Source organism: Moschus berezovskii, chromosome 13 (genome assembly GCF_049115385.1).
Source record: "Moschus berezovskii isolate FMDL1 chromosome 13, NW_MosBer_1.0, whole genome shotgun sequence".
In the NCBI taxonomy this organism is placed as follows: domain Eukaryota; kingdom Metazoa; phylum Chordata; class Mammalia; order Artiodactyla; family Moschidae; genus Moschus; species Moschus berezovskii.
In genome coordinates this window covers 72,346,689-72,373,359 of record NC_142472.1, presented here as the reverse complement: position 1 = coordinate 72,373,359, position 26,671 = coordinate 72,346,689, and the positions used below count along the sequence as shown (strand labels likewise).

Sequence of the window (26,671 nt, the reverse complement as noted above, 5' to 3'; positions counted from 1 at the left end):
TGCTGTGATTCATGGGGTCGCGGAGAGTCGGACACGACTGAGCAACTGAACTGAACTGAACTGAACTGAATGCAAAAAGCAAGGAAAAGATGTTGATGTTGGGAAAGATTGAGGGCAAAAGGAAAAGGGGGCAGCAGAGGATGAGATGGCTAGGCATCATAACTGACTCAATGGACCTGAGTTTGAGCAAACTCTGGAAAATAGTGGAGGAGAGGTGGGGGGTGCTCAGAGCCTGGGGGTGCTCAGTCCATGTGGTTGCAGAGTTAGACATGCCTTAGTGACTGAACAACAATAAAAACTATTTAATACAGAATTTATAGCTCTGTGAGTCAGAATTAAGCAAGCAATAACTGAAATGAAGCTTACACTTTTTTGATTGCTTTCTCAAGGTCTTGGCTTGACTTTGAGTCATTTTCTTTTCCACTGAACTGTGCATGTTAGTCTGTAAGAGACTATTGCTCTGATTTTTTTAAACAAAATTTGCATATTAATATGAAACTCTTTGGTCCAAGAGAATCTCGTAAAATTAAGCACCTGACTGGATAAATACGCAAGGATAAACAAAGCAGAATGAGTGTCACAAGGTCAAACAGAGGCTAAGCACACCTGCACTGTGTTGTGTCACACATTAAGAAAAATAGTATACTGAAGCATGTTCAGAGATCCACAAAACTCTTAAGGATTTCAAAACCATGAACCTAAGAGCAAGAAATGGAGGTATGCTTAACCTGTAGGAGATAAAAAACCCAAACAAACTGCATTTGAAATTGATGCAGTATAAGAGCCATCTTAAATCACCTCAAGGCTATGGTATTTGAAGGGAATCAGACTTGTTCGATGTTCCCAGAATGGGGACTAACATGAGGCAGCAATAAAGTACAGGATAAGTATAGATCTCGGAGCCTTCAAGAGACTCAAATCCTACAGAAGACCTTTAATCAACTATGTGATATTAGAAATACACGTGATATTCTCAGACATCAATTAATCTTGTACGTAAGATGAAGGTTCTAACTTGGCTAATTCCCAAGGTAATCTTCAAATAAAAAATGACATGGAAGCATATTCTGGATCAGCTTCTTACCATCAGAGCATCCTGAACATGCAATGAGCTATCTCACTGAAGTTATGAGTGCTATCACTAGTTCACAGCAACACGATCATGTGCTCTGTATAAAGGAAAAAGCACAACAGAGAGCACAGTATTTTAAGTAAAAGCCAATTCTTCTTATAAAAAGAATTAAAAAGATAGGATGGAAGATTATTGTTTTTTATGTTGCCATCTACTGAGTAAATTATAATAATGTAATTTTAGGAAAAAAAAATCCTAAATCATATTTCCAGCTCATCTATACTGAGTATTACATTTTCCTTTGTTTCTAGATATATTGAATATTATGCTAACATTTGATTCTTTGAACCCACTTAACATACCTTATGCGATAACCTTATAAATATCTTGTCGGAACAATTTTGTATATACTAGCCAACAATATTATTTCTTAAAGATTCCCGAGTTACAGTGAAAGTGAATGTTTACAAAACTCAAATTAACTTTTCAAGCCAAAGTTAAAATTACTCAATACAGCTAACTTTTCTACATTTTAGGTTTCATTTAATAAAAATAGGCATACACAACCAACAAAAAGGGAATAACCTCATGAAATATGTACTCAACTTTCCATGTAAAGTACAGTATTTTAACAGTGCTCAGCGCATAAGAAATACTAAATTAAGTATAGATCATAAACATTAAAAGAACAAGGGTTAAAAAAAAACAGCAAGGGTAACAGATGCCTGGAATACAGTAGGCCAGGTACAGAGAGTACAATGTAGATAGACGTAGGTTCCTAAATTCACTCCAAACAAATCTGTGGTTTATCCATTGCTCTTCTCTGGGACAAATTTAAAGAAAAATTCTTTCCCTAAATCTACATCTGTCTGAAAATCCAAGGATATCTGTTGTAGGTCACTTTATCATCAGATGTTACACTGAAAATATTCTGAACATTTTCTACCTACATGCCATACCTTACCTCTTGAGTAGAGATCACTTTGATCTCAATTCCTGAAAACTCCGATGCCCACTTCAAAGTTCCCTAGAATTTTTGTTTTTGTTTTTTTTACTGCAGTGATCTGATTACCTTGCTGCTGCTGCTGCTGCTAAGTCACTTCAGTCGTGTCCGACTCTGTGTGACCCCATAGACAGAAGCGCACCAGGCTCCCCCTTCCCTGGGGTTCTCCAGGCAAGAACACTGGAGTGGGTTGCCATTTCCTTCTCCAATGTGTGAAAGTGAAAAGTGAAAGTAAAGTCGCTCAGTGGTGTCTGACCCTTAGCGACCCCACGGACTGCAGCCTACCAGGCTCCTCCATCCATGGGATTTTCTAGGCAAGAGTACTGGAGTGGCTTGCCATTGCCTTCTCCGTCTGATTACCTTAGATGTACATTTAAGTGGGAAAAACCTTTAAAGAGCACCTATGTGGTTATTTTGGAAATACAAATCTTTCACATTTCAAGACTAAGTTAATGTGAATTTTTTAAAATGGGAAATAAAAATATCTGAATTTTTAAAAATCAAGAAATTGCTTAGGACATCTTGGCACTGACATTTTGCTCAAGTGTTTCAATACAGCAAAATCAAGTAAGATTTATGGATATATTTACAATAAGCTACAAGGTCAGTACTTATAGTCACACTTCTTATTGACATTTATCTTCTTTAAAATAGAAGTTATTAAAAAAAACTTTCTGTACTCAAATAAAAAAACTATTTTATTCTATAGCTAGTCCTATAAATCATAGTGAAACAATAAGCCTAGTTCTTATACCTCAAACATAAAGCCATGTTCAATATTTGTAAATGTTTTTACTTTGAAGCTACTGATAGTGTAGGGAAGAGTTCATGTAATGAAAATTATTTTTAAAACTCTCATTTCACCACTATTTTTACAATATGTTTGAAATTTCCAGTGTAATGCTTTAACACTCCCTGCCCTACATCTTTTAAACACATATAGTTAAGGCTTCTAAATTCTTTTGTACTCAAGGAAATATAGCCTCCCATCTTTCATATAAATAGATTTTGTCTGTGAATCTTTTAATAGCTTTAATTCTAAAACCAAATTTTATCCACAGTATTTTTACTCATCTTTTCCAAACTTACTAGACTAATAAAGCCAGGAATTTTAGCTCCCCTCCCACACCTTAAATACAGTAGCTATTCTAAATCATAATTTCCTTTTATAATTCTTTTTTTCAGAGTATAATTTCTTTAGAGAGCCAAATTAGGTCATTTTAATCCACAAGTTGTCATTAACTAAACTTCTTATTTGTCACCTAGGATCCCACCATAAAGTTTTTTAATTTTAGCAGTCTGCTTCTTAAAAATTTTCATCAAATCAAAAGGGAAATCTCCTCTTGTTTCTAGCAGACTCTGCACAGAAAAGTAAATTGTTCTAATGGCTCTAATTAAGTTTATGTAGATATAAAGACAAAATCATGAAAACCAAATTTTATCCTTTCCCATGTTCTCTTGATAAGGTTAAAAGAAAGAGACTCTGAAAGTTAAGATTTCCCCTTCTACAATTACTTGTTCAAGTAGAACATCAAAATGTAAAATACTTTCTTCTATTAACAGCACCCACTAATTGAATAGCTCTCCAATAAGTCATTATTCTCAAATATTCTCTTTCTGACTAGAAGAAATGTCTTCTGTATACAATTTTGTCAGGGTCTATGTTTATCAAGATCTCACTTTAAAAGACTTGAGCGTATTACTCCTGATATTTGCAATATTAACTTAAGAGTTTTAATGGTTTGCAAAATCGACATACAAAAGTGGCATCTAAAAAAATCCAATTCTGGAAACAAAGCTAAGGTGAAGCTAATCAGTAAAGTGCAAAAACAAGACTAAATAGATCACCTGTTTCCTTAACTTGGCACTGTGTGACCCAATGAAAAGTCATTTTAATTCAACAGTTTAAATAATTTTTTTCTCAAAAAAGTTTAAGACATACAAGGATATATATTCAGAAATACTTAGAGGAAGACACATAAAATTAAAATACATTTTAAAATGTTATAGTTTCCATTTTCTACTCCTGAAAGAAAAATAAGCCATTTATCAGTAAGTGCATTTTTTTCATGGAGAAAATATTTATTAATTTTTCAAATGATCACATAATACAAATGTTACACAATTAGTCATTCTAGAAAAAAATTAGCTTATATTAATATTCATAAAATAAACACTGAAAAATATAGGATTGCATATTGTGACATGAAATATTTAAAAATCTGAAAGAAAATGAATCAAAATAAAAGTTTAAACAAATCAGTTCACATTAATATACATGAAGTTTCACTTTTAAATAGCTTTCAGTGGCATGAGATGAAGAGAAATGCACTTACATTACTTTTGTACACTTTAAGGAACAAAGCTAAAATTTAATCAAAGCATGAGATGAATGGGATTAAGAGACTAAATCATTTCTCTTCAAAACTGAAACAAAAGGCCATAAACTGGCCTTCAGTTCCCTGAGTTCCTTCTAAAATGCTGAGCAGTTGTTTTCTAATTTATATGTGTTTGTAAAAACTATCTTATTAACTTTTAACAAAAGCAAATCAAGAATAAAAAATTGTAATCATTTATGGGAATTCAGAGCTCTCCTGGGAAATTTTAGCTCAAACTGATCCTTTAAACTTACTTTTAAGTACCATACATACAAAAGTTTATGTATAATTAATGAGGGGAAAATGGGTCCCACACATAGCCAACAAAGACTAAAGGCCAGGTTATAACCTAGCAAGTGTGGTTTCTAAAACCTTTTAAGATTCCTAGAACATTTAGATGCTTCCACAGTGTTATCTCTAGAATTTCTATTCTTAAAATTTAAACCAAATAAAACAAACTGGCAGCATCGCGTAACTTTAAAAAACTTCTTTAGTAGCTTTCAACTGACTCGTTTAATAGATACTAAAAAGAGAAATAAAACATCTTGATAGCTATTCCATCAATTTATCAAATCCATAGTTTGGATAACTTTCTTGCAACACTTAATTCACACACAGAGGCTTATTCTACTACTACTACTTGCCTTTGCTCTATAAAATACCTCTTTGTTTCAGGATCATTCAACTTTAGAATGCCTGCAAACGCAGAACAATACCTCAAGTTTAACAGGTATTTACTTTAAAAGACTTAACTTAGAAGGTGCCTCCACTTCTATACTGGAATCTGTTCGGACAAGAATAAGGCTCAAGACTAGAAAAAGATAAACCAAAAAAGTACATCCTAATATTAAAAGTAATTTAGGAATAATTAAGATGTTCACCCTTTACTTCCTAGTTCTTCTCAGTGTTGGGCAACAAAAGACAAGTTTCATTAAGTTTTCTGGGTCTCTGAGACTATCAAAAAGTCTGCCTGCTTCATTAAGGTGATTTTCAATCCCACAAATCTTTTGAGTGAAACAGATAGAGAGCTGCTTTTTTAAAGAAAGGAGTCTCTCATGCTTCCTCTACTTCAGTCTTCTGAATAGAAAGGAATAGTTTCATGGTCACGTAAAGTTCCAATCTGAAAAAATTACGTCATTACTTGAGCCTTTCCATTTCCAGATCAAGAGTACACCAGAGAAAATCTTAAAGTTTATCAATGACAAGATCAGGTGGCTCTCTCATCCTTGTGTCTTCTAGATATAGTGCATGGCTCCGTTCACCACTGCCTTCCAAACTGCAGTTGCTGCATGTGTGACAGATATCATCCATGAAGGCTCTGCTAGAGGAGTTCCTTTGGTTGAAGGAGGATGTTTACCAGTTGAAAGAAATCTGGGCAATTAGAGAACAAATAAACCAGTCTCCCATTATCAAGATACCTGGAGTCACAGAGGAATCCACCAAGGAAAAAATGAAAATTTGCCAAAGGCACCAAAGTTCATGTTCTACCCACTGTAGGTGATAACAACTTCCTGAAATCAAACCCTACCCTTGGCATCAAAGATACTAACAGAAAACCGTATTAATGCCATGGGGGAAATCTAGGACAAGGTTCTTTTGCCACAAATAACATTATTCCTAGGGACTGGAAAACTACTTGTGAGCATATTTAAGAAAGCTTTCAGGGATAGTATCTCCTGAAACATATTCATTCGTATGTATCATATTAAGAATGAAGCCTAGATTTGACAGTAAAACCATAATGGTGCTATCACTGCATCCTGTTAAAGATCTACCTGATATGAAGTCCTAAAGTTCAATATAGGAAAATAGACCAAAAAGTTCTCACTAATAGGGTAGGATAACACCTGGACATCAGACAGTGTAAATTAGGAAAATTCAGATGTCCAGTTTGCCCAAAGACAAAATACAGAAATTTCTTAAATACTGGAATATAAAAGAGCACTGAGAAGGACACTAATACCAGTAAAGGTTAAAATGGGCAAATATTTCCTTTTAAAAATTCCTGTGGACTACACGGGCATTCACCAAATCAGTGCCCCCAATCAGCCACTGCTTTAATTATCTGGAGAGAAAATTAAATACATCTTAAGTCTCTTTTCTGAAAGGGCACTAGCTAGCATTCTTAGAAAAACAAACAGATTGCAGCCCCACTTGGTTCTTCTATGAACCCAAGGAGTAAACAACAGAATTACATGGGCAATGGAAGGACACTCCAGTCTATAAATAAACCCAAGTAAATAATGGAAAGCACCCACTTGTTTATTACCCTTTCCCAACTCTCTCCAGAAGCTGGATATTCTGCCTCCAAAGGTTCAGTGGAGAAAGTGGACCCCTGACGTCAAAAGCTCTCCGTGGTCTTGGCTGTATCTGTGGTTCTAGGATCACTCCTTGCACCTCTGGTAGGAGAGAAGCACTGAAATAGAGAGCTGAATATAGATTTAAGAAAAAACTCTTATTAAGAAATTACATTCTCTGGTCATTTGAGCTTGTAATGACTTATCCTCAGGGCAAAAGGAGCTTCCTCTGGGCACACATTCTTCAGTGTCTTCTTAATTTGAATTTTAGAAGTCTTTCACCACGAATGACTAATTCCTCAGTAACTATTAAGAAGGGAACTAGCTTGGTCTAAGTCATAACACAGTGTGTGACAAACCACTCAACTTCAAGTGGAAGATCAAATACAAAAATGATAAATTAGGACTGGTAAACAAGATCATAAGTGTCTTAAAGGGACAGGCAAAGGCACTTGACCTCAGATATATTAAAGAAGGAGTCCCAATTAATTCTGCTGTCAAAGAGAAGACGATGGATTGAAAAGCAGAAATAGAATAATCAAGCTTATTAACAGGAATACCACTAAACCTTGGGAATTGCCTTAAGAAGCGGAATTTGTTCTCAATTTTTTAATTCTTCAGTAATTTAAAGAATTAATCAGACTACAGTCCCTTATTATAGCAATATAAAAATAAACCTGAATTTTATCAAGCTATTCCTACTGTCACTGACAAAGATTTATTCTTCAAGCACTCATCTTTAAAAGTGGGAGGGCAGAATAATGGACATAGGCAATACGGACTAAAAATCCTTTTCAACATATGATCATTTGGTTTGGGGTCAGGAAGGACCAGGGAATAATCATTAACGGCTTCAATGCAGAAATTAAAGCAGTTAAGATATACCCAAATAATAGATGATGATAAAGATACTGGAAAATAGTTCACTTTATTATAGAAATAAGGTGAACAAGAGAAGGAAGTTCAAAGTACATAGTATCTGATCAAAGAAAAGCTGAAAGGAGAATAAGATAGGCAGATACATAATATTTAAAGTTAGAGGGACTGCAGGATAAATTTTAACAGTGGAAAACAAATCAATTATATTTTGTGGTACAGAGTGATACATCCCTATTAAATTTCAGATCTTATTCTAAATAGAAAGGTGCTAAATGCTCCTGCTGTATGGAACGTGGGCAGTCACTGTCCGACTTCAGGGACATGTTGTATTTGGGGATAAATTAAGAAAAAGTGCTATCAAATAATTTCTCTCTCTCTCACCCCAACTGGTCATCACAAGGGTTCCTTACCTGTTAGTGGAACGAGGACTGCGCTCTCTTGTTCTCTATCAATCAACCCACAAAGGTTATAGGTTCAGCACTAAGAAGGTAGCAACCAACCAAAGTTAGTTTTAATGCCTTTACTTCCTCCTGGCTCTGCCGGCCAGTGTGGAAAAATGCCAACAGCTGAAAAGGAATGGTTATTCCATTACCTAACAACAATTAGAGTAAAAAAAAAAAAATTTAAGCCTGAAGATGAAGGAATGACGTAATAACCCTTTGGTACCTTAGGAATATATTCAATTCTGTACCAGTGAGAAATGAAAATGGTTCGGACTTAGAAAACCTATAAATTTAACCATCAAATCTATAATTTCCAAAATTTAAAGAAATGAAAAAAGAAGTAAAAGGAAGTCAAGGGGGTGAAACTGTCATCTAACAAGAGATATCAAATAAGTAACTACAACAGTATTTTATGAGTTTATGTGGCAGCTATTTTTTCATTTCAAATTTCCAATAGATTTTAAATCCCAGGGTCTTTAAACAGTATTTTACAGTAAAATCACATTAGGAGGAACATGAGGGATAACAAGAAGAAAAGAGCACAAAAAGAAAAGATCTGAATATTCAATCTCTCAAGAAAACAAAATTTAAATAGGTATTTTCAAGGGTCAAAAATCACAAATAGATTAGCAAAGTATTCCATAGCTGGAGTTCTTAAGGAGTGGCTCTTTAACAGATGAGAAAGGCTTAAAACTGATACATCAGAGTTATCTCATGTTTTCGGTGGACCTATACCGCGGAAACAGGTATGACAAAAGCACTTTTAAAATTATTAAACAATCAACCTCTACCCTTTTCTAATCAATTTTCTTGACAAATTATTTTTCATATCTAATACTATTTCAATATAAATCATGAAAATTTAAAGACTCCCAAATGAATGAGAGCTAAGTAAAACTTAACTAAGATACAGTTTAAAATATATTCAGAAACTATAAAGATATGTTTTTCAAAATTTCCTAGTTTTTCTTCATTCTATAAATACTAATCAGTAGTATATATCTGATTGAAAATACAGGCAAAAAGGGAGCATTCCATTATCGAAAAAAATTACTCAGTAATTTAAATTTAAAAGCCCACTTCACTTTGAAAATGAGAAACAACTCCCAAGAAATCATTATCAAGTAGGAGATCCAAATCCTTGATTTACCAGGCCCCACAGAATATATAAATTAAGAAGGCAACAAACTTAGATTAAAAAAACCCCAATGTCCTTAGGTTAAGTTACAGGGTAAGTTAAATAAGAGAGCTGGCTGGAGAAATAGACCCACTTAGGAAATTCTCCCAAGTCAGATTACTTTCAACACTGCACCTCTGTATTTGCCTAAAGTACACCAAAACTCGCAGATTCAACATATTCATACTCAAAAGTGAACTGAACAGATTTTCTTAAATAGGAATTATTTGAATCACTGAGGAGAGCTGTATCTCTCTTGCTTCAGGAGTTAATTTATGAAGACTATGGACTGATGATCACGTACACAGAAAAATGTGAAGGCGCTTTCAAAGTGAGACCATTATTCAAACAAGAAAGAATAGCCTTTGCAAGACCACCACTGACGGAGGCCCCCAGGAGAGGCACAGTAGGGCCTAACCCAACTCTGCTTCAGCAGACAGCATTCTTCGATGTGATGTTTCAAGAGGGAAAAAGAAATCACTCCGCTTCAGGATTTACCGTTCTACCAGTAAAGAAGAAATTCCAAACCAAAGCTAAGAAAATCAGCAATGCTGAAATGCCATAAAAGGAGGAGGAGGCAGAAGGTCTATTCATCTATTATTTCAGTATTTTCCATTATTAAAGTTTAAAGAGTCTTACTGAATATTAAGTTACATTCAAATCAGAAACAATCTAAGTATTTTATATATAAACACCACTCTTAAGAAACTCTCCTGAAATGTACAGACTATTTGCAATATTTGTTCTCAATACTAAATTACTAAATAAGCATATAACATTTATAAGGTCTAAGCATTTCTAATATCAACAAAAAGATTCACCAAATCATTTTTAAGCAATGAAATGGAAGGTAACATTTCTATGAAGACTATGATTTCTATTCTCTTGTGTTACAGAAGACTAATTTGAAGTCTAAATTATAAATTTACAGATAATTCATAAAACAAAACCTCTGAGAGTCACATGGTGGCTCAGATGGTAAAGCGTCTACCTACAATGCGGGAGACCCAGGTTCGATCCCTGGGTTGGGAAGATCCCCTGGAGAAGGAAATGGCAACCCACTCCAGTATTCTTGCCTGGAAAATCCCATGGACAGAAAAGCCTGGTAGGCTACAGTCCATGGGATTGCAAAGAGTCAAGACACAACTGAGCGACTTCACTTTCACTCTAAATTGGGAACATGACACAGAAATTTCTTCTTCTTATCTTTTATCTTTTATTCTTACTAGTTCTAAGGCATTTCTGAAAAGAATAAGAATTTCCCACAAATCCCTTCAAATGTCCAGATCAGGCCCAACTGGCATTAAGAAGAAAATGAAAGAACATCCTTAAGAAAAGCAGTGAGTCTTTGCAACTCCAGCCCCTATATACACTTGAGTTAAATAAATTCATAAAGGTTTTACAAACGAATGAAGCCCACTGGTCAAAAATCAAAAAGTCACGGAGAACTTTGTCAAGCAGCTTATCTAAAGTTAAGCTTTCTTATCCTAAAGGAAATAAAAATCATCCTAAGTATTAGTTTCATGGATTCTCTTTTCTTTTGCGGGGGGAGGGGGGTCCATCAGCATCTAGGGTTAATTTCTACATATGATCGATCACCTGAAACTTCACAGGTATTATCCTGAGGTGACAGAAATTTTACCTAAATTACAAGAGCCATTATAAATTTTCTAATGTTCTTTTCCAGGCCAAAAATTAGTAAGAAAACAAACTGGATATTGCCAAAACATCCAATTTCACTTTTAGATTTTAAAAAGTGGGAAATCTTGTCGAAAAGACAGACAAACAAAGTCCAGCTTCCTTAGAATTAGTTAGCCACAGTGTTGTGTTGTATCTGGAGGAAAAGGCTGTGTATTCCCCATCCAAGTACTAACGATGCCTGATACTGCTTAGCTTCTGAGAAAAGGTTATAGCTAAACCACAACCCTATATATATTATCAAATGGGATACACTTTATAAATACTAAAATAAGGAAGAAAGCCTGGAAATTAAGGAACATAGAGCATGGAAAGCAATAACCTAACAGAAGAAAATATAATGAGAGTGAAAGAAACCTATTAGATTATTTTAAGAATCTAACCAAATTCCAAGATTTATCAACATATTTTTTTCTTCATCCTTTTGGAAAAGATACTAATCCCAAAATTTGGGGCTCAAGTTACTCTATTAGGTTTAAGTATTAAGTATTTGTTAAAAGAGAGAAAAGCAATAGCTAATCCAACTGCGTCTTCAGGTTCTACTAACTATAAGATAGGGAAGTAAAAAAGGTAAAAAAAAAAAAGAAAATGTGCAATACATTTTTAGAGCAGTTAATGCACTATAGAATGAAAGATAAAAGGCAATCCTAAAAATATATATCAACTATAAAAAAGTCAAATTCAAACTGCATTTAAAAAGGCAACTTCAGGGTCAAGACAACTAAATACAGAAACATTTAAATTTATCACTGCTTCCTTTAAATGAAAAAGGCTTCTATATTTCAAAAAAAGAAAACCTTAGTGAAAGTAATTTTATGTTAAAATTAATGGAAATATGATGAGAAAGAATATTGACACAGTATTAAAATATCTCCCACAAAATACTTATTATTTACATAGGAAAAAAGTAAATTAATAGTGTAAAAACCTGACAGACATTTCCTTAACCAAAGTAACTTTTATCACCACGGGTAACAGGACAAATCGGTACCATGTACCTCCTGATACAATGTACTGATAAAGACATAACATCACTCCAGTGGACTCTTTTCCAAAAATGTTTAATTCTCAATCTGATTATGAAAGAACATCAGACACACAAGTTAAAAAAGTCTAACTAACCAGTACTCTTCAAAAATGTCACGGTTACAAAAGGCAAAGAGAATGAAGAACCAACCCAGACTGAAGAAGATTAAACAGACATGACAAATAAATACACTGTGAAATTCTAGACAGGATCCTGGACCAAAACAAGGTCATTTAATGGACTATGATCAAAATGCAAATAAACTTACAGATGGTTAGTATTAACTCTTGATTTCTACATTTGTTCTACAAATATTAGCAAAAGCTGGGTGAATTCTATGTTCTATTTCTGCAACTTCTGTAGACCTAAGTTTGTTTTAAAATATAATTAAAAATATAAAACAAAGGGTTCCAAATAATTTGACATAAAGTGCACTCCAATCTTTCTTTAAAAACTCTAGTAGAAATAACAGCATTAATGTTCTGTACTAACATCAGAAAACTAATCAGATGGTGATAGTCTTGCTTATGCTTTTTAATTTTTTTTGATAAATAGTTCTATACAAAGAACTCTGATTTGGAAGAAATCAAGAGAAGAAATCTCTTCTACAAACAGAGAAACTGAATTATGTTTATGTTAAACTAGCATGGAAATGAACTTTGAACTAAAGCAAGCATATAGGAGTAATTGGCTAAAAAACAAAAAGTCTTCAGATTTTACATTACCATGTGTGAATTTTTATTCCTGCATAATAAAAAATGCAAGGAATAAAAATTTGTGCTCATTTTCTTAAAAATCTCCATAAGACAGTATAGTGCCATAAATATCCCTCTTACAATTCTTTTTCCTAAAAATCAAATTATAAAATTCTCAATTAATAAACCTTCACTTAAAAAATCAGTTACAAGTAAATATTCATAACCTATTTGATTTTTTAACACTTACGGACAGCTTAGTATACAGCAATATCGTACGTGTTTTATATATATGGCCTCACTCAACCTCACAACTCAATGACATACAATACAGTCATCACAAGTTTACTGAGAATAAACTAAGGCACAAAGCAGTAAAGTTAACTCACCTAAGATCACAAATCTAGTAAGTTGTAGACTAGGAAACAGAAAACAAATTTGTCTCCAAGATCCTGAGTTTTAACTAACTTTATACTTTTCCAAATTATATTATTTTGATTAGCAATATTTGTTTTTAAAATACTTAGAATGTGATAAAATGCTAGAATAAATGCTTTAAGTAGAACTGAAATTTTCTCCTTCTATTTGTTTTGCCATTTCTGCCAACCCAGGAAAGTCTGGCAAGGCAAAAAGACTTAGAAATAAAGTATAGCAAAACTCAGTATCAGCACCATAAATAACCTAGAAACAGATGTTTCTACAGAACCTAAAAGGCCTATATCTAAAAGTCTGTTGAAATGATAATTCAAAATTCTTCTCATCTTGAAAGGATCTCCAAAAAAGCAAGATGCAGGATTTTAATTTCTAGTTTACATGTCACATGCATCTATTAACCTGCCTAACAAATATATAGGACAGTCTCTTAAATGTATAAAAATCTCCTAAAAAGTTCAATGAGTTTAATTATCTTAATGTACCTGGTGGCTCAGAGGTTAAAGCGTCTGCCTCCAATGCGGGAGACCGGGGTTCGATCCCTGGGTCGGGAAGATCCCCTGGAGAAGGAAACGGTAACCCACTCCAGTATTCTTGCCTGGAGAATCCCATGGACGGAGAAGCCTGGTAGGCTACAGTCCATGGGGTCGCAAAGAGTCGGACACGACTGAGCGACGGAACGGAACAGAACTTTAAATATTATATTTAAGTCACTAAATATAAACATTAAATTAATAAACATTAATTTAAGTCATCACTTCTGTTATGAGCAGTGTTAGAATAATGATCTAGCAGTAACAATTGGATTTTATTCTCTACTAATTCAGAGTTCAATTCTGCTACTTAGAGAACAGTCTTTCGTTTGTTAGCGTATATAATATTTTGTATGGCTGTTGTAACTGTCCTAAATTTTAATGTATTTTTAAAATTATTTACAGATGGCTTTCATTATTTCCACTCAAATTCTTCTGTATATAAAAACAAGATCAAAGGAAGGTCATTCCCTTCCTCATTCCAATGAAATCTAATAAAAATCAATATAATATCTCATTGTGAGTATATGAGAAGCACTCAGTAGTTTATAAAAGAACAAGATGCTTTCAAATTCCTTATCAACAAAGCGAGGAAGGTTTTTTAAAAGACTAGAGAATTATTTAATTATAAATAACACCTTTAATCTACTCTAGTCTTATATAACTTGTGTGGCCATGGAGCCTGCAGTGACAAAAAGAAGTCATAGATGGCATCCTGAACTTCAGGGCTCATGTCAGTCAGTAAACCATCAGAAATTAAGAGAGCCCAAGTTTGCCGAATACTCATGAGGTATTTAATACCTACACAGTAATGAAACGACAAACCAGGAAAATAAAGAATGCCCAACCTGATATGCTATACTAAATTTACATTCTGGAAAAAAAACAACAACACATTAATCCTGATATTTTACCAACCATTCACCGCTTTCACAGACAATCCTACTTTCCAAACATTTTAGAAATAAGATTTTATAGTCACGATCCAGGTCATGAAAATGAAAATACTGCCAAAAAAGAAAATGGTGAAATGGTATGAAAGGAAAAGAACATCATCACCATCAAATCAACTTTAGAAATGTGATTTGACATAAAAGAGATACATGAAGTTTAGTTAATACCATGTGGGCTATCCATACAACTTTCTAAAGGCCATCACAGATGCTGGATTAAGGCTTTGTAAGTGCCACTATTACCACAACTCAAGTTTTCAATTTAGTCAGTGAGAAAACAACAAATGTAGATATAACTTCAAGAAATAAAAATCTTATACACTCTTTCACATGTTTAAATAAGGCACTTCTTAAAGTTTTATTCAGAATACCAGATTATAGTGTTTGAGTTGGAAAATCTTTTTCCATTCCTCCTTCAAAACTTGAATCATGTCTCTGATAAATACAGCTTAGTACTTTAAAAATTCTGACTTCCTGCTGTTTTATGGTGGTCTGTTGTCAAAGTTATTCCCAGAAAAGCCAGAAATACCTTAATCTACCAATACATCTTCAGGAACATCTCCAATATCCATTCTTTACACCTCTTTGATAAATCTTTTAGTCTCCAAAAGACTTCCATTTTTCTCAGAATTTGACATCCTTTTTGGTACCACTTTCTTATTCCATTGCTGAAATAAATGTTTAACACATGAAATAGATAAATGGGAGTGCAAATGTTTAATTGGGTCCTTTACTTGGTTAGCAATGTCAAGTTTTAACTCTAAAACATAAGAAAAACAAAGTAAAGTAAGTAAAATGTCCTATGTTTTACTAACTGAAGCACAGAACAAATTCTGATTAGCGTTCCTATCTGAGTTCATGGAGTTAACTAGTTCTTTCTCTCCTATTTACAGATTTCCCCTAGGAATATGCTAACTCATATGAGGCCCATCCTTAAGGTCTGCAAACCATTTACAATGACAGGGCCAATTAAATGAGGCTGCAAATATGTCAGTGCTGTACGTCTCACAGTATGTTCTTAAACTTCTGCCAGATGGTACATATACTTGGTATATACTTTCACATGACAACAATTATACTTTTATTTCTAATATAAATCAAATACTTAAGAGAAAACAGGGTGGTAGAGCAGAAAAAGAACCGCTCACGTAGAATAAATGAAGGGAATGGATGCACTTGAAGCCTGCCATCACTTAGCTATATGACCCAGCATATTCCTCACATGTAAAATGAAACAGATGAACATTTCCCAAAGTATGTTCCAAAAAACACAGGGTCTACAAGACACTAATAGGTGCTATATGTTCAAATGAGTTGGAGTCAAGAAATAAAACTGTCTTCCTTCTGCAGAATTTCTCAGTCTTCAATAAAATACAATGTCAGTCTCCAAAATGTATATAACAAAAAGCATTCTCCCCCAAATTCCAGGGCTCTAGAACATTTTTCTTTTTACTTGAAGAACCAGCATTCCCAAAACATTAGTTTTGAAACTTTTAAACTAGATTTCAAAATCCAGTTCAATGAATTTCTGAAACTTAGAAACCAGGTACTGACTCATTATCTTATTTAAAATAAACTGATTAATTCCATTCATCCTAAGCAGATATGTCTTCAGTTCCATATGGGACTGAGTATGGAACAGATGGTCTTCAGGACATTACGCCTGTCTAAAACAATCTTTACAGCGAAAAAGTTTCAGAACCATTTGATTAGGGAAATGGTTTCATTTTTGGAGTATCAACAATCTGCCACATGACACTACATTCCTTCTACATATTCCCTGCCCCCATTTAAGAAAGAGGGAAGTGTGCTTTTTAACAATTTTTATTTCCATGTGTTCCAGAATTCTGAAGCACTTCTCCAATAGTCAAGCTACAGTCCAAGCACCCTGAGATTCAGCAGAAGAATTAATCACGATGCTTTGTAAATTCACTTTTCTCTTATGTATCTGGAATGGTGATGCTAGATACACATTGTTCTTAAGAGAATTGAGAAGGTATTCACTCCTCCTGCATGCACTAATTCTCTAATGGAGCTCCAGGTGAGAAAGGCTACCACCAAAAATGTCACAAAGGTGCAGCATCACTTGTTTCTAAGGCTGCAGTATGCAGAAAGTCTCTAAACATGTAGACAAGTCTGTAATTTCAATTTACAGTAGGTAAGAAAAGAATCATTCTTATTTGGCACAGTAAGAGCAGCAGCTACCATTTACCGAACAAAGAAGTGAACCTGCTGCACTACATTATCTCCTTTAATCCTCCCATTAACAGTGCAAGGGTAGCTAGTACTCCCATTTAACAGGTAAAGAAATTGGGCTTACAGGTACATTTACAAAGGTCAGACAATGAAGAGATAGTATAAACAAGATTAGACACCTGATCTGAGGCCAAGGATAATGCTCATTAAACTCCACCTCATTATGCTCTATGCTCATTAGTCTACAGCCTAGATTAATCAACCGATGTGAACAGAAAAGCTGTCATGCACATCACACACAGAATAACTAAGCATAATTTAACGTGGAATAATTCAGAAGACATACAAGATTTTAGGATATTTCTTCAGGGTACAAAACTGTTTAAGACCAAAATCATGTCTTTTTCCCTTTGCATCCTTAGTATGTTTGCTCAATGTGAACATATGTGTATAACAAGCATTTAATAAATATTTCTTAAATAAATCATCACAAATATCAAGAAAGAACAGAAATATGATAAATATAAAAAGTCTTCTAGGCTAACAGACAATTGCTTAAATTGCTTAGATAATTTTTCTAAAATACTTTATACAGCTAAAAACTGTCACCAGATCCTCCTCTTGCCTGACCATCCCTTTTACTGGCCTTTCTATTTTTGTTTTCCCCCCCTTTTCATGTTTTGAACCTCTAACTCAACCATTCGTATTAACTGCATTTGTATTAATTACATTTAAGTCACATATTCATAACACAACTAGGTTTTTGTTAAGTCAATGTGTTCACTTTTTTTTTTTTAACATATGGATCAATTTCTTAGTAAGTTAACTGAAGCTACTGGCAGATTCCCATGAGCTAAGAATCTGAATGTAACTAGAGACATACCTAAACATTTATATAAAGAAAAAACAAAGTAAGTCTCTTAGCCTATCCATTTCAGAAGGGTAACCTCACTGATAATTTTCTTTTTCAGTGTGACTGCTTCAAGGATGGAAAGAGTGGCAAATTTAGGCTCTTGAAAGCATATCAATAAGCAAAATGTTTAGAAATGCAATCAACTGTACAAGATGTGAAAATTACTGACTTTTAGCAGCTTTGGCTATTTCATATTACTGGAAAGTGAAATTATGGAACATGTGAATAAGATTTGTACTATGTTACTATTAAATGATAAATTACTACTATATCCTTTAAGATATACTTTAAGATATCCTTTACTGTTACCTATGATTTTAAAAAATTCCAATTGTTTTCTATAGTTCCACTGTTTATAAGTGAATCAGGCAAATATAAAAATTAAGGAAAGCAGCTTTACTGTAAGACATTTGAATTGAAAGAATAACTAATGCAACTGTCTAAGATTTAAAAATAATACTCTTCTAGAATAATGAGCAAAAAAGACTAGGTAAATCTTGTTTTTCAACTTAATATAAAAATGTCATGTAAATTAGTAATTTTTTATTCCAATAATAATCATGCAATGTGAACATAAGCTGTCACTGTACAAAATTAAAGATCTGAGTCACAATGTGCTATTATGATTGAATTGATTCGAGTTTTCTATTTTGAAAAGTACTGTAATTTGATCATGTGAAACAAACAAAATATAATCTGAAGTATCAAGAGCTTATAAGCTTGTATTTAAAGCTCACTGAGATCAATACAAAGCTACCAATCTGATATCTATTAAACTGTTTGTCATAAAACTATCTCTATATCAATTTATTTTTCAGAAATTGGATTCCACTTCAGCAGATTTTCTAATTAAAGGTTATTCTTTAGCAAAAACTTGGAAAACTTAAATAATTTTTAGTAGAAAATGTTTTCAAATGTATTAAGAAAAAACAAACGAAATTAAGATTGAGAGGACCATCATTTGGAACACCAGTCATTGTATCACTCGATAATGAAGAACCAACGGGAAGTGTATAAGGCCAAAGAGCTCCATACTCATATGCTAAAGACTGCTTTTTTTGTGGCCTGCATTTGTGCTTTTTTTCTAATTTTAAACTTTCTATTAGTGAAAGTGAAGTCACTCAGTCGTGTCCAACTCTGTAACTCTATGGACTGTAGCTCACCAGGTTCCTCCGTCCATCAGATTCTCCAGGCAAGAATACTGGAGTGGGTTGCCATTTCCTTCTCCAGGGGATCTTCCCGACCCAGGGATCGAACCCAGGTCTCCTGCATTGCAGGTGGACTCTTTATCATCTAAGCCACCAGTGAAGCCCTTTTATTGGTATAGCTAATTACGATGTTGTGGTAGTTTCCGGTGAACAATAAAGGGATTCAGCCGTACATATACATGTATCCATTATCTTCCAAACACCCCTCCCATCCAGGCTGGCACATCACATTGAGTAAAGTTTCATGTGCTATACAATATGTCCTCATTGGTTATCCATTTTAAACACAGCAGAGTGTACATAACGTTCCCAAACTCCCTAACTATCTCTTCCCCCAGGCAATCATACACTCCTTTTCTAAGTCTGGGTCTCTTTCTGTTTTGTGTGTAAGTTCATTTGTATCAATTCTTTTTAGATTCCAGGTATAACGGATGTCATAGGATATTTCTCCTTCTCTGACTTACTTCACTCATTATGGCACTCCCTAGGTCCAAAGTAATATCAAGTATCAATACCACTGGCCCTCCCCATCTATGGATCCCACATCCTTGGATTCAGCCAACCAGAGAATGGCCGAATCCATGGACATGGAACCCACAAATACGGAGAGTCAGAGTGGTACAAGCTCTGGAATCAAATCACCTAATGGAATACTAGCTCTATCACTTAGTAGTTACGTGACCAACTTCCTTGACAATGTTTTACCTGTAGTATGTCAGCCAATAATATAGTGAAAGAAATTTTAGAATCATCTGTCATGTAATCCTCAGGTCCCCTATGAATTTATCAACCTTATACAAATCTACCAAAAAAAAAAAGTTAAAGAAGTTGCTACTTCAAATATTATTTACCTTCAGTAAATATTAAACATACTTGATTCTGGGGCTTCCTAGGTGGCTCTAGTGGTAATGAACACACCTGCCAATGCCAGAGACACGAGACATGGGTTTGACCCCTGGATGGGGTGATCCCCTGGAGGAGGAAATGGCAACCCACTCCAATAATTCTTGCTTAGAGAATCCCATGGACAGAGGAGCCTGGCAGGCTGCAGTCCACAGGGTCGCAGAGTTGGACAAGACTGAAGCAACTGAGCACGCACGCAAGTATGCCTATTCCTAAACGGACTGAGATGAGGGGATATATGTACACTTATGGCTCATTCACACTGCTGTACGGCAGAAACCAAGACAACACAGTAAAGCAACATGCTCCATTTAAATATAAATTTTAAAAAAGGACTGGGATGCAGTTTAATATTTGGTTTTATTACTATGGGATTCAAGAATGGTGGCAGAAACTAGTTAAGATACCTAGCGTGGACTCACCCTACACCTCCACATTCTAGATCTACCCTTCCTCCCTGCAATCTCAAAACAGGTAAACTCCTAATAAGATGTATATCCAGTTGTACAAACATAAATCCTATGTCACATAGGAGAGTAACTGGTAAATAATGTTTGACAGATCCCGAAAGAAGAGAATAACACAATGAAAATGAAGAATAGCTTAGGAATCAGTGAAATCCCTTATTTTAAGATTCTATGTTATCATGGAATATACACAAAAGACAAAAGATAAGGCTCTGTGCTTGACTCTGAAGAGTCAACTGTAAGTGATCAAGCCTTTCAAAACAGGCCAAGAAGGAAAGACTCAGACATGTGATGGCTCATTAGCACCTATCAGCAGACAGCATTGGAGCCAAAATCAGAGATTTACTCAATTCACCTCATCACCTTGCAGCCCAAACAATACAGTTGAAAAAACAAAAATCAAGCGAAACAGGTTAACTACAAAGTAGCATTTTTTCCAAAATAAATTTAATAAGGTAAGTTTCACTGAATCAGTTCAGTTCAGTTGCTCAGTCGTGTCTGCCTCTTTGTGACCCATGGACTGCAGCACCCCAGGCTTCCCTGTCCATCACCAACTCCTGGAGCTTACTCAAACTCATGTGCACTGAGTTGGTGATGCCATCCAATCATCTGAACCTCTGCTGTCCCCTTTTCTCCTCCCTCCTTGAATCTTTCCCAACATCAGGGTCTTTTCCAAAGAGTCAGTTCTTCGCATCAGGTGCCCGAAGTATTGCGAGTTTCAGCTTGAGCATCAGTCCTTCCAATACCATCTCTCAAAAGTAAATTTTAAAACAGGAGAGTATTGCCCCCAATAAAGAATCCTAGTCATTGTTGAAAATACCACAACAAAGAGGATACAACCAAGAAAACAAAACTACATTAAAAGCATAAGCAAATACTTCCTTATGAAAGAAAGTGGTTGGATTATCCATTTCTAAAAAAGAGATTTAAAACATCTAAAATGAGAAATCAGCTTTGATACAATTATTTGATTCACTGCATTGAAAAGATAATAAAAATATTTCAAAGAAAAAACTGAGGGAGGAATATTATAACAAAATATCCAAATAAGTAGGTATCTACACAATACCTTAAACTGATAGGTAACTGACATGCCATTTATTCATCAGCAACTGACATGTCATCAATAATTTCACTAATATAAATATAAAAGCATATAAAAATATATACAGTATATGATATATATTTTATAATATATAAAATTAATATAAAATATAAAAATCATTGATAATTACTTAAATCTTAGCATGTATTAGGGACTTTTTAGTACTGAAAATATTCTCTGTAATATCTGTCTGTAGAGGCCTAACATTTGTTTATAACACATTATGGATTTCTTACAGAAGACTCTTACTAGGAAAATGTGAAGCACTTCCCTTATTTGAGAATGGGGAAAAAAAGCAACATAGAACAGTATATTAAACAGTCCATGGTTAAATGATACAGTGGTGGCAAATACAGCTAAAAATACCATCTCTTTACACTTATCCATAGCTCAGTAATTAACACCATTTGGAATTTATTCAGGTTCATGCTTCCTTAAAATAACATACAAAATATAACCTAACTTTTGACTAGTGAACATTCAATACCGTATCAAATTTCTCTGGGGTTTTCTTAAAATTTCCAACTCCGACTGTGCTGTCAGGTTCTGAACTGCTACTTTCTTACTGTCATCCTACACGCCAAGAGTCCTGTTTCCCCTTTCCCTCCCCTCATCTCCTCTAAGATGATACAGCCAGTAAAAGTTCAAAAAGGGACCAGAGATACTATGCAAAAAGAGAAAACAAAACAAAAAAATCACCTAGCTGTATGTCACGACGGCAATTTCAAGCAGTTTCAAAAGCCAGAGCTGTGTTCTGAAGGATTAAGTTACCCACTCTGGATAAGTGGAGTGTTACCGTGTGTGGACTGGGTCCTTACCTTCTTAGCTTTCCTAATGAGGCCAAGGTCACTGGTTCAAACCATTTCTCAGATTGCAACCACAAAGAGAATGTGCCTCTATCTTCACCAGTGATGGAAAGGGAATTACTGAAATTCTCATACCCCATTAAGAAAGGAAGCAACAAGACATACAAAGTAAGAATGTGTTTCCTAAAACACACCACTGATCAGGCCACTACACAAACACAAGAAGGGCCCTCCATTCCAAGTCCAATTAAGTCCAAACTTGGCAATCCTGCGTTTTAAGGCTTTTCAAAGTTAGCCTCATCTGCCATGTTCTTGTATACAGACACTAACTCCTACCAACTTAGACTATGTCCTGTGTTCTTTTCTATAAAACACTCTCCATACCTTGAACCTTTTTCGGCTGTTTTCTCTGCTAATGTGATTTTTATTACAATCCCCACAGCTATCAAACTTCTCTCAAAAGCATGTGATCTTTACCTTCTATCCCTCACCACTGCTTTAATAGTATGTCTCATGATACACTATATCCTACCTTGTCATACTTTTCCCATTTACTGGCCTTCTATCTCAAGTCATTCCCTAAAATGTTTCCAGAAGCTTGCAAAAATAGATGTAAATATTACAAGATAAAATAAATGGGTGAAAAAACTGACACAAAGGACCAAAAATAGAAGAGTAATATATATTGAATCTGTTACCTGTTATCTCTTCCTTTCGTGTATGTGTGTGTGTGTGTCTGTGTGTGTATATATATATGTATATATATAAATATATAATGTATATACACACACACACCCCTATTTACTCTTAAATTCATCTGCAGGCTCTCCTTAAGGATATAAATAGTGCTATGTATATACACAGTAAATAAATTACATCCTTTCAAATACCCAGGAGATTCTGTAATCTAAGGACAATTTTAAAGCGTCCTTTTAAAAAAGCATATACCTTTGTATGTGTACCCACACATATATGTGTATATTCTCAAAATTTTGAAATGGCAAACAAAAATGAAAAAAGGCACCAACATATAAAGGAATACATTTTGTGGCACTTTAGATGTCAATAAAATAATCAAATTACACTTACTTTCAATGACAGCCTTAATGTTTTTCTCATTTTAAATAAATCTATACCATTTCCTTTTTGGTAGAGACCTAGGAGTGCTCAGGGGATAGGAAAAAATAATTCCATATCTTTCCAGTGCCTGGAAGAAACTGGCAATGGACTCTGGTTAGTACACAAAGAAAGCAACTATGATCAATAATGTAAAGAACCCACCCTAAATATTTAGTTCACAGTTACTTGGATTTCCTTTCACTACTAAATATATTTAGGACACATCTGCTTTGGATTACAAACACAGATAAAACCTATGGAGACATTAAACTGCCAAAATCATACCTGAAGGTTAGAACCACTTATCCTTCAGACCTTTAAAACTGCAGCTATAAATCAATAGCTTTTCTGGAAAATCAGGGTTGTCATTTTCCTTTTTGACACAAGAGAAATGAAACATTGCTTTGAGGGAAGAGAAGGTAGAAAAGTGAATATAGTATTTTTATAAGTTGAGAAATTTGCTAACCAAAGGGTTCCTGAACTGAATCATCTTACAATGAAAACCACAATCCCAATTTCCTCCATTCATTAAATAATAATAGAAAAACATAACTTCCTAACTTGTCCTTCCTATTCCAAGTATATCCCCACTCCAATCCAAATTACAAATTCCTTTTATACTAACTTTCCCTGAACATCAGTTAACAAGTGTTGAGGGTAAAAATCACTCCCTAATTTAATCTTCAGTCATTTCCTATCACCACCTGAGACATCTATTAAGACCAACTGTTGTCTAACTGGTGCCCAGAATATTTTCCTTATTTCCTGCCATTTTTATTAGCATTCTCTCAACTCAAGATTTCTGAAAAGTCAGTTCAAACAACAAGTGCTTTCCTAACCTACCAAAGGTCAATTATATCCCACTTGTAAACTCTGAATGCAGTATCCTTTGTCATTTTGGAGGCAGGCATTCCAGTCATAGCCTAAGAAACATTTTGCAGTACTGTGTCAGGAATTCACATAGCCTCTCTGAACTTGTTCCTCTACCTATATGCCAAAAGTTGAATGTGATCAAGATTTCCAGCTCAAAATTCCTAATTCTTTGATTTCATATTTCATTCTATTTAAAACTGTTAGTTCAGTTCAGTTCACTGTGTCCGACTATGCAACCCCATGGACTGCAGTACACCAGGCCTCCCTATCCATCACCAACTCCCAGAGCTTGTTCAAACTCATGGTCTATCGAGTCCGTGATGCCATCCAACCATCTCATCCTCTGTTGTCCCCTTCTCCTCCTGCCTACAATCTTTCCCAGTATCAGAGTCTTTTCCAATGAGTCAGTTCTTCTCATCAGGTGGATTGGAGTTTCAGCTTCAGCATCAGTCCTTTCAATGAATATTCAGGACAGACTGCCTCTAGGATGGACTGGTTGGATCTCCTTGCAGTCCAAGGGACTCTCAAGAGTCTTCTCCAACACCACAGTTCAAAGGCATCAATTCTTTGGCACTCAGCTTTCTTTATGATCCAACTCTGACATGACTAATGGAAAAACCACAGCTTTGACTAGACGAACCTCTGTTGGCAAAATAACGTCTCTGCTTTTTAATATGCTGTCTAGGTTGGTCACAGCATTCCTTCCAAGGAACAAGTGTCTTTTTAAATTTCGTGGCTGCAGTCACCATCTGCAGAGATTTTGGAGCCCAGAAAAACAAAGTCTCTCACTGTTTCCAATGTTTCTCTATCTATTTGCCATGGAGTGATGGGACCGGATGCCATGATCTTAGTTTTTTAAATGTTGAGTTTTAAGCCAGCTTTTTCACTCTCCTCTTTCACTTTCATCAAGAGGCTCTTTAGTTCCCCTTCACTTTCTGCCCTAAGGGTGGTGTCATCTGCATATCTGAGGCTATTGATATTTCTCCTAGCAATCTTGATTCCAGCTTGTGATTCATCCAGCCCTGCATTTTGCATGATGCACTTTACATAGAAGTTAAATAAGCAGGGTGACAACATACAGCCTTGTAGTACTCCATTCCCAATTTGAAACCAGTCTGTTGTTCCATGTCTAGTTCTAACTGTTGCTTGTTGACCTGCATAAAGGTTTCTCAGGAGGCAGGTAAGGTGATCTGGTATTCCCATCTCTTGAAGAATTTTCCACAGTTTGTTGTGATCTACACAGTCAAAGGCTTTGGCATAATCAATAAAGCAGATGTTTTTCTGGAATTCTCTTTTTTGATGATTCAACAGATGCTGGCAATTTGATCTCTGGTTCCTCTTCCTTTTCTAAATCCAGCTTGAACATCTGGAAGTTCACAGTTCACATACTGTTGAAGCCTGGCTTGGAGAATTTTGAGCATGACTTTACTAGCGTGTGAGATGAGTACAATTGTGCAGTAGTTTGAACATTGTTTGGCATTGCCCTTCTTTGGGACTGAAATGGAAACTGACCTTTTCCAGTTCTGTGGCCACTGCTGAGTTTTTCAAATTTGCTGGTATATTGAGTGCATCACTTTAACAACATCATCTTTTAGGATTTGAAACTGTTCTTCAACTCTTATAATTTCCCCATGTATATGAAGCATATACTGCTTGAGAACAAAAACCATGATAGATTACATCTTTGCCTACACCACTACTAGATATAATGATTTACACCTAGTGTGTGCTTAGTCACTCAGTCGAGTCCATCTCTTTGCTACCCCATGGACTGCAGTCCACCAGGCTCCCTCTGTCCATGGGATTCTCCAGGCAAAAATATTGCAGTGGGTAGCCATTCCCTTCTCCAGGGGATCTTCCCAACCCAGGGATCGAACCTGGGTTTCCTGCATTGCAGGCAGATTCTTTACCGTCCAAGCCACCAGGGAAGCCCTTATACAAGTACCTACTCAATACATATACCCATCTGGTAGCCCAGTGAGGGGGAAACCATTTACTATAACAGGTACAGTAACATATCTGAGAAGAACTGAGCCTTACTCCTGTCTATCAAAACAGCTATGCAATCATGGTAACAGGATAGGGAAGTATTTGGCAGTAATTATATGGCTTTCCTGGACAATTGTGGGGGTGTGTTTCTGCCACATGTCTGCACTCACGTATTCAACAAATATTTCAGAACACATGATGAGCCAGGTTCTATTGTACAGCAGCAGAAATACAGAGGTAAAAACAGATGGGTAATGTCTTTGCTCTCAAGGTGCTCACATTCTAGAGCACAAGCACAGGAGTAGCAGCCCCACCCGAACTTCCAAGATCAAAAGGAGTACCTGCGGCTCTGAGGAAGTAAGCAGTACCTACAGTTCTCAGTGCCTTCCACTGCATGTAAGCTAACTGAGGAAACCACCACCAGAACACCATGGTTTTGATCATATGCTCCAGGGACGGCGGGGCACAGAAGTTATTAAGAGCACCAACTCCAGACTCAGTCTGA

General features: G+C 35.2%; 1 protein-coding gene across 6 annotated transcripts in view; it reads right to left on the bottom strand.

The window, feature by feature from the left end:
* The window catches only part of TSC22D1 (TSC22 domain family member 1), a 131,618-nt gene that overhangs the window by 90,692 nt on the left and 14,255 nt on the right, over positions 1-26,671 (bottom strand). The window contains exons 2-3 of one of the 6 annotated variants that reach the window (XR_016038911.1): positions 6,723-6,869; positions 67-5,824 (exon numbers count right to left, since the gene is read on the bottom strand). The exons of 2 other annotated variants lie outside the window; for them this stretch is intronic. Coding sequence is in view for 1 of the 4 variants with exons in the window: in XM_088842767.1 (XP_088698893.1) it covers positions 6,719-6,869 (151 nt within the window). In the remaining 3 variants the exon portion in view is untranslated. Of the gene's footprint in view, positions 1-66; positions 5,825-6,711; positions 6,883-26,671 lie in introns of those variants that run through there. 3 more of the 6 variants (XR_008685940.2, XR_016038912.1, XM_088842767.1) reach the window with 3 other exon arrangements.